General features: G+C 50.4%; 1 protein-coding gene across 1 annotated transcript in view; it reads left to right on the forward strand.

Moving 5' to 3' along the window:
• The first annotated feature begins 5,610 nt into the window (after window positions 1-5,610).
• Enpp3 (ectonucleotide pyrophosphatase/phosphodiesterase 3) overlaps window positions 5,611-9,196 on the forward strand; it is a 74,769-nt gene continuing 71,183 nt past the window's right edge. The window contains exons 1-3 of the mRNA XM_010639120.3: window positions 5,611-5,773; window positions 8,295-8,373; window positions 8,966-9,000. Coding sequence (XP_010637422.1) covers window positions 5,696-5,773; window positions 8,295-8,373; window positions 8,966-9,000 — 192 coding nt within the window. The 5' untranslated portion in view covers window positions 5,611-5,695. The remainder of the gene's footprint in view (window positions 5,774-8,294; window positions 8,374-8,965; window positions 9,001-9,196) is intronic.

Below are 9,196 nucleotides of genomic sequence, written 5' to 3' on the forward strand. Positions count from 1 at the left end.
GGCCCTTACATTGAAACTAACAGTACTCTGAAAAAGGAGATGGAAGAGGGTATAGGAAATAGGAAAGGTAGCCCTTGTTCTTGAATAGGAAGAATCAACATCATGAAAATGGCCATACTTTCAAAATTGTTATACAGATTTAATGCAATCCCAATCAAAACACCACTAGCATACCTCACAGGACTAGAGAAAACATTTCTACAACTCATTTGCAACCAGAAGAGACCTAGAATAGCAACAGCAATTCTGGACAGCAAAAGCAAGCAGAGTTGGGTTTTTTTGTCTGGTACCAGGGATGGAACTCAGGACCTCGCACTTGAGAGGCAGGTGTGGCACCACTGAGGTACATCCCTGGCCCAAGCAGAATTTCGAGGGGACACCCTAGATCCGAGGTCAGCCAGAGGCCAGGAACCCTGGAGCTCAGTCCACGGTCTACTCAGTACTCGATACCCTTTTCAATAAATGCAAAACCTTGCTGCACTTTTCTCCTCTTCACCAATTCTTTGTTCAGGACAAGAACTCAGGAAGACTCTGTAGGATTTCCCAGCACCCCAGAACCCCATAAGAGTGGCACACGCCGGTGACCCTGGCACTTCTGAGGCTGAGGCAGGAGGATCGCCATGAGTTTGAGGCCAGCCCAGGCTATGCAGTGAGATCCTATCTCAAAAAGAAAAACAAGAAAGAAAGAGAAAAAGGGTTTAGATGATGTGATTTTCAGAAATGTTCTTTTAAATTTTAATTTTTGTTAGTATTATAGAGAGCTAAGTTCGGTAGAAATATAGGCTGTCAGGCAGGGCTAGAAGTCAAAGAAGTCAGTGCAGAAAATGAGAACACATTACAGCTGTGGCTGGAGGCACCTTCTGAAGGCCAAGCTTCAAAACAACAATAAAATGCCTACACCTACTTCCTCGGGAATAAACCACAAGGGTTGATATTCCTCTTGAGCATCAGTAAGCTGGGTGGAGTCCAAGACTTTAACCCATCCTTAGCAGGAAAGATCTCTGTTCTTTTCGTGTACACTTGCAACGTGACCTGCTTTCCCATTGGGTCGACATTACCTACGTGACTATACTTGTGATCCTATTGGTTGACCGTAGTTTTGTCCCACCTTATGCCTGCCTCCTGATTTTGATCACACATTGCAGATTTTGCTCTATAAGCTTCTTCGAGAAGTGGGCTTGTGTGCAACCCATTTTCCAGGTCCCCTTCTGTCTGTCTCTCCTTCAACAAATATTTCTTACTCAACTTCTGTTATTCCTAGAATTCATTCTTGGATTTTAGAGACCACAAACTCGGTGTATCCAACATCTGCCAGGCTGGGAGTTAAAATAATCCCCTTACTCATTTGGAGATTCCTACGTGGTTCCTAGACCATTAGTACGTGTTTGGATTAGAAAGTCATTGCTGTCACGGACACAGGGTCTGGCTATGCAGTTCTGCAACAGGGCGAATGACCTACGGACCGCCAAATAATGTAAGGGAAATATTACAACCCCCAGCCTGCTAGAAGTCAGGCACGCTGAGTTTGTGTTCTCTAAAATCCGAGAATGAATTGTAGGAGCGGAGCAGGAAACAGTGAGGAACCCAGCACCGGCAACTCTTTAAGGAGAAGACAGGAGCAGAAAGAGGCTTTAATGTTGCCGCGGCTCAGCGAGTGACTCCTCCCAGTCTCAAGAGCCCCGAATCTAAGTTTGTGCTTCCTTGTGTACCTCTTTTTACTTCTGTGAGTCTTAATTCCATCAGAGTTTCCCTGGGAATGCGGCGCGCAGGACTTAACAAAGCAGAACCGTGGAGAGAGGAGAGGAGAGTTCTGGCGGGACTTTCTGTCTGTTTACGCTTCTGTGGCGACAGATTCCAGAAGTTTTCATGGCTATTCAGGTACATTCCGCAAAGAGCACAGTTACCTAGTCAACGCATAGCTAACTAGTAACACAGTTAACCCATAGGTGCCCAGTTCCATTCGGAGAAGTGCTCTCCTCTCTCAGGAGCAATGGAGGTTAAGTTTAGAAAGAGCCAGGGAGGTAGTTCAGTGGCACAGTGCCTGCCTGGCAAGCGCAAGGTCCTGAGTTCAATCCCTGGCACACACACACGCGCACACACGCACACACAAAGAGTAGAAAGAATTTATTGAGATAAAGATAGCTTCTGTGTAAGAGAGGAGATCTGGAAAGTGATCCCTCGGGATCCCGCTTCTCAAGGGTGTTTTATTGAGCAAAGTCAGGAGATGAGGTAGGATCAAGGTGGGACAAAACTATAGTTGACTAATACGATTAGAAGTATCTCTGGGTGTGGTGGCGCACGCCTGTCGTCCCAGCACTGAGAGGCTGAGGAAGGAAGATCGCGGTGAGTTTGGGCCCAGGCTTCATGGCAAGATTCTGTCTCAAAAAAACAAAGCAAACAAACAAAAACTATGGTCAAATTTAGGTAATACTGATGCAATGGGAAACCACTAGGTGGCTAAGAGGCAGGATGTAATTATAGTCAACAGAAAAGAGTGGCTTAGGTAGTTCTGACAGCCCCGGAGCAGGTGTGCACGGAAGGAACGAGGGTTTTCTGGGAAGGGTTGGGCTTGGGAGGCTTTGGCCCCCAACAGAGGTGACTGCTGCCCCTTTAGAAATCACTCTCTGCTGTACATCCCTAGGGGAGGTGCGTGCTACTACTTCCTCTTTTCCTTGAAGCCTGACCTTCAATGAATGAGCCTCAAACCATAGTTATCTTCTGATGCTGAGGGCCCCACCTTGCCTAACTGCCCTAGAATGTTTTTTGTTTGTTTGTTTGTTTTGTTTTTTTGAGACAGGGTCTCACTGTGTAGTTGAGACTGACCTGGAACTCACTATGTAGCCCAGGCTGGTCTCGAACTCACAGCAATCCTCCTGTCTCAGCCTCCTGAGTGCTGGGATTATAGGTGTGCACCACCATGCCCAGCTGGAATGTTTTAATCCTCCTGCCTCAGCCTCTAGAATGCTGGGACTACATCACACCTGCCTCCTCGGGTCCTCTTTCGGCAGCAAACAGCAGTGGCCAAGGACACAAGGAAATAGCAGACATGTTCAGGCTGTGCCCTCCTCCTGTACCTGGACCTCTCCCTCCTTTGCCTCGGGGATAAGATTGGACCTTGGCCTCTCACCCTGAATCTTCTGTCCCGCCATCTGGGTGGAACCCAGGAGAGGTGAGTTTCGAGCTAGGCCTGAGGAAATTCGGAGCAGCTCCTTGGGTGTAGAAGAAACAAATAGAGCTTTCACCTCCATTCTGCGGTGCAGAGCAGCACACTGGTTACACCGAGATACACGGTTTCCTGGTCCTTTTACTTCCCCTCCCCTTCCTTTCGACCCACTCACCCCTGGAAGACTACGTGAGTTTTTCTCTTTTTTGGTTTTTTTGAGACAGGGTCTCACTAGGTAGTTGAGACTCACCTGGAACTCACTACGCAGCCCCGGGCTGGTCTTGAATTCACAGCGATCCTTCTGCCTTAGCCTCCCAAGTGCTGGGATCACAGGTGTGCGCCACCACGCCCAGCCGACTACATGATTTTTAAGAGAAGGTGTGTGGGTCTCAGGGCTGCTTGTGGCTTGGCTGTCTGCGTTTTGGACACCGGCCTGTGGGCTGCGTGTGGCATCATCTGTTCACACAGCCCGGTGAGAGCTCAGTGCAGTCTCCACAAAGACGACAGAAGCGATGGATGTTTCTGTGCGTGTTTGGTTTTGGCTGACACAGAGTCTCCCTGTAGAGCCCAGGCTGGCCTCGAACTCCAGGCGATCCTCCTGCCTCAGCCTCCTGAGTGTTGGGATCACAGGTGTATGCCACTGTCACAGGAAATAATACCAGAGATGAAGTAGGAAAGATGTCTCCCAGCATGTTCACTGTAGGACACACCGAGCTGTTCTCTAGAAATCGAAGACTGAGTCCTAGCAATGGAGAAGGTGAAGAGGAGGAAGAAGTTTATTGACAGGGAAGCTCCTGAGGGGCAGGAGGGGTCCTGAGTGAGCAGCCCGGGGACCCCGCTTTCCAGAGAAGTTTTATAGGGTCGGACTCGACCATCCAATAAGGCGACAATGTAGTGACTTAGGTGATGGTGTCCAATGGGGAAACGAGTCATGGGCTGAGCATGGACGGAAAGAGCAAGGGTTCTCCTAGGCAGTGCAGTGTCCAGAGGTCTCCGGTCACCCCGGGGTGGCTGTGTCTGTCTGGACTTCATCAGGCCCAGAGTTTGTTCTCTGAGGACCTACACAGACCTGGCCATCTCGCCTTTACCTCGAGGCCTGGTTTCAACCCCTGTGTCTCCTGTGGTGTGCTTCACCTTTGTCCTGACCCTCTCCGGGCCAGGCCCTATCTGGCTGTCATATTTCCACCTCGCTCACCTATCTGTAACACTACCACGCCCGCGGCACACTGCCATGGATTAATCTCTGACCATCATAAACACGATAGAGCCCCGGCCTACATACATCAGAAAATAGGGAATTCTCGTGGATGTGTGAAAACTGCCTTGACGATTGGAGTTACAAGGTCCGCGCTTTAGTTCTGGTTCTGGCATCCAGTAAATGTGTGACTCTGGGGGACTAAGTCACTCGATTTATACCAGAGCTGTACCTCAGAATAAAGCAGGGATTCTGTCAGCTTTGATGGGAGCTACGAAAACATGGCTTAAATTGTGAACACTGTAAAATGAAAGGCATGACTGTCTCAGAATTCAGCACTTGACAGTGGCTCAGGACAATTTCAGACTTCTTAAAATATGGGAGGCTGAGGCAGGAGGATTGTCATGAGTTCGAGGCCAACCTGGGCTCTGTAGTGAGCTCAAGGTCAGCCCAACTACATAGCGAGACCCTGCCTCAAAAAACAAAAATAAAAATAAAATAAAATTTTAAAGTAGTAAAGCAAGGCTCTCTCTCCGTCTCTCTTTTGATCTTTTTTTGAGATAGGATCTCCTTTTGAAGTCCAGGCTGGCTTCATACTTGATCTGTCTGCCTCAGCCTCCTGAGTGCTAGCTCATGCATTACAGGCGTGCGGCACCACACTCAGAGAAAACATATTTTTAATATGTTAACTTTCAGCTGTGATGTGAAGTCTATGTCAAGTGTAGAAGCACCTTGTGGCAAGACTCTTTGTTTTGGGTTTTTTATATTCATTAAGTTTATTGGTACATTTTAGGTATCTGATACAATGACATTCATCACTGGGAATTTGTACCTTTACATGACAGGTCTTGGGGTTATTTTTAAAGAGGATAATATAAATGATCAGATTACATCAAAATTGGATGAATATATTATTCTTGATCAGCATTCACTATAAAGTATAAGGTGAGCTGGGTCTGCAATCTCAGCACTCAGGAGGCTGAGGCAGGAGGACTGCCACGAGTTCGAGACTAACCTGGATTACACATTGAGTTTGAGGCCAGAGCTATAGAGGGAGACTCCTGTGTCAAAACCAAACAGATCCAAGCCAAAAAGAAGAAGGAGAGAAAGAAGAGTCGCATGCGTGTCCCAGAAACAGACCTTGACCCTTTGGTGAGACACTGCTTAGCGTTTCTGTGCCTCTCCCCGGGCCCAATTGGCCCAATCTCCGAGGCGCGGCGCTCCCGGGCACTATTTAAGGCCAGCACAGCTGTGCAGCTGGAGCAGTTCCTTCTGCGGAGAGGAGGAGAGCCAGAGCCGCTGTCTTCCTGCCAAACTGGTCTGTGCAGGGCCGGACAATGGATTCTCAGCAGACGCTGGTCCTGGAGCAGCCTGTTGGCAAGGACAGCGCCAAGCGGTACAAGCGGATCTGCGCGGTGAGTGCAGCGGGGTCTCCTGGGCCGGGCGGGGCCGGGACAGCGCTGCCGGCATCGCCCGACTCCAGCGCGGAGATGTGAAAGGCCACAGGTTTCTGCCAGGTCCCCAGCCAACTCTCCGCAGTACAGGGAGGAACCACAGCCACCTCTTCGAAGCGGGAGAGGGAGAAATTCAAATCACCCTAGTCCTGCTGTTTGTTGAAATTATTTTCTTAAATTCCAAAGGTTCTCTTTTGTCTACTCCCTCCTTCTTGTCTTTTTATGGGGTGTGATCCTCCCTGTCCTAAATAATAAAATCAAGAGCTGTCTTGATTTTATTACTCTCTTCCCCTGCCCAGCAAACTTCTGGGGCAAGGGGGAGGCTCTGTCCACTGCCTCAGTTTCCTTGGCATCAGACCGACCCTCAGGCTCTGGCTTTGTTTTCATTTTGCTGAAGGCAAACCTCCAACCCCCACACCCAAGAGTTGGCCCTTCCTCCTCCTCCCTCCCATCGAGTGCCATAAGAATGCATGAGAGTTGTTGAACTCTCCCTCCTCTGCTTCCTTCCTGTTTTTGGGTTTTGGGACAGGATCTCACTGTGTAACCCAGGCTGGCCTTGAATGCAGAGATCCTCCTGCCTCAGCCTCCAGAAAACTGAGCTCATTGCATCTTAGCCGTAAACATTTCCCCAAAGCCCGCCTAGGGATCTGAAGAGGAGTTGCCACACGATGTCCTGCAGCTACAGAAGTCATAGCCTTCTTGAGGCATCTCTGACTCCTTTCTGAGTCTGTTACTGGCTCTCCAGGGCTTTTTGGTTCCCTCCAGTCTCCATGCAAAACCGCTGACTTCTGGGTTGCATCTCCCCATGCGTGCCCTGTGCGGCCGCATTCTAAACTCCTGCCTACGAGAATACTCCCTCTCTCTCAGTACTTTTTTTTTTTTTTTTTAAGTACTGGGGTTTTAACCTTGGTACTGAACTACATCCCTGACCCTTTTTATTATGAGACAGGGCCTCACTAAATGGCTAAGTTGCTGAGGCTGGGCTTGAACTTTTGCTCCTCCTGCTTCTGAAGGATCACAGACCTTTGCCATCTCACCAGGATCTCTCCAGCATCACTGAGGAGTCAAGGACACAACGCACGTCCGTGCTGAGCCTCCTGACAGGCGAAATAAACCCTCGATATTTCTGCTTATTCTTTATCCTTTGGGGATTTTTGTTTTAAAGTTGTTTTTTTGAGACAGGGTCTCACTATGTAGCCCAGGCTGGCCTCAAACCCATGGCTGACCCTCCTGCCTCGGCCTCCAGGTGCTGGGATTACAAACGTGCCTCCGCGCCTTGTGTCCGTGACTCTGCGCTATGGTAACGGTGTTAACGGAGCTGTAAACCCTTGCCTGTGTCCTGTGTGCCTCTGTCGCTGCTGCTCTTTATTGGCAGTAGCGGTCTCCCAGCCCTGCCACCTGGCGCTTATTAAGGGACATCGCGGGAGGGGGAGGACTCGGAGGAAGACCCGGTGGCGCCGGGGCTTTAATCAAGTTGTAGCCCAAAGTCCGCCAGAACCCGAGCCATTTTGCCAAGCAGAGGAACGTTCGCAGTGGAGTGGCACTAGCGTGACTGGCTCAGTGCTGCCCTCTGTTGGAAGGAGAAATACAATCAAACAACTGCGCCCTAGGTAGCTAAGGATTTCACAGCTCTGCCGGGGGCTGGATGCCTTCACATAAAACGATTTCTAAAGAAGTGCCCAGCGGAAAAGAAGAAAAACAGCCGGGCGTGATGGCACAGGCCTGTGACCCCAGCACAGGGAGGCTGAGGCAGGAGGATCACCCCTGAGTTGGAGGCCAACCTGGGCTACATAGCAAGATTCTGTCTCAAATCTAAAAATAAAGTGGGAAAAAAAACAAAAACCAAAAAACAGGAAAAGAAAAATGGGCAAAGGTAAATGGATCCCCCAGGCACCAGGGATTGAACTCTGGGACCCTATACTCCTGAGCTACATCCTCAGCCCTTCTTTAAACTGAATTTTGAGGCACAGTCTTGGTAAATTACCCCGAAAACTACTGATCCTCCTGCTTCAGCCTCCTGAGTATCGGGGGCTGAAGGCCTGCACCATTGTACCTGGAGCTCCTGTAGTGTTAATTCCTATTTTATTTATTTCTTTTCTTTTTCTTTGTTGCCATGGATCAAACTCAAGACCTTACATTTGCGAAGTGGTAGAACCAGGGGTAAATCCCTGCCCCTCCCCGCTTTGGCTACTGGGGATCGAACTCGGGACCTTGCCTTGCAAGGCGGTGCAGTGCCACTGAGCTAGATCCCCTGTCCCATTCCTACTTTAATTCCACCCGGGTTAAGCGTGCTGTAGTTGAAGGATAGCATCTGAATTCGGAGATCTCTAATGCATGCGTCCCAGCCTTCTCTCCGATCTTTCAGGCGTTAAGTGAGTGGTGTACCCGCGTCTGGCCTCCTGCACGGCTGGCGAGACGGTGGTTATTTTTCACTGTGCTTTTTTAAAAGGTTGTAAAGGTGCCTTTTCCTTCCTTCTCGAAGGTTCTTCTGGCTTTGCTGGTGATTGTGACGCTTGGATTAGGCTTGGGGCTTGGACTGAGAAAACCAGAAGAGCAAGGTACACGCAGCCCCAGTCCCTTCCTCCTCCCGGGGAGGCCCTGAAATCCCACTCCAGCCCCGCGCCTGCCAGCTCCTCCTCCGCCCGCAGCGGTGGTCAGAGGCCCCTCCCCGTCCCGCTGGGACATTTGTCAGGCTCGCTTCTGCACTTTACTCTTTGCCTGAGAGATCCCCATATCAGCGCTGATAACCGATCGATGGCCCAGGTCCTGCCTCCCAGCTGGGCTGTGACTCAGCACAGGCGGGCAGGCGTCCAGCCGCCTCGCCTGGCACCCACAGGACCGCACTCTCCGAGCCTCCTGCCGTTCAGTCTCACACCCAGTGCGGGGACACAGGCTCGTCGATCCAGCACTGGGAAAGCTGAGGCAGGAGATTCACCGCAAGTTCGAGGCCAGCGTGTGCTACATAGTGAGACCTTATCTTAAAAAAAAAAAAAATCCCATTGTCACGTCCTGGTTGTCACACAGGACCGGAACGTCCCGACCTCAGGGACGAGGGTGCGAATGCTCTCGGGGCTTCCAGAATTCTGCCTGACTTAACTTCCACCGAAGATTTCATTACTACGGTGGCAGCTGCTTTCCAAGAGCATCCTTCGTGCTGCGTCTTTCCTTGCTTTTCTTCTTCTTTCACAGTTCTCTCTCTCTTTTGAGACAGGGTCTCACTATGGAGCCCAGCCTGGCCTCGAACTCTCAGCCATCCTCCTGTTCAGCTGCGCCCCTTCCCTCTGCTTATTCTTAACGCTGGGCCTTTCCTCCCCACCTCGTCCCGGCCTCTGACCCGGCCCCACCTGCTGCCCGACAGCGTCGGAAGCTCTCGCCCCTGAGGCT

The sequence above is a fragment of the Fukomys damarensis genome, unplaced genomic scaffold (genome assembly GCF_012274545.1).
Source record: "Fukomys damarensis isolate Sample0158 unplaced genomic scaffold, DMR_v1.0_HiC HiC_scaffold_14, whole genome shotgun sequence".
Lineage (NCBI taxonomy): Eukaryota > Metazoa > Chordata > Mammalia > Rodentia > Bathyergidae > Fukomys > Fukomys damarensis.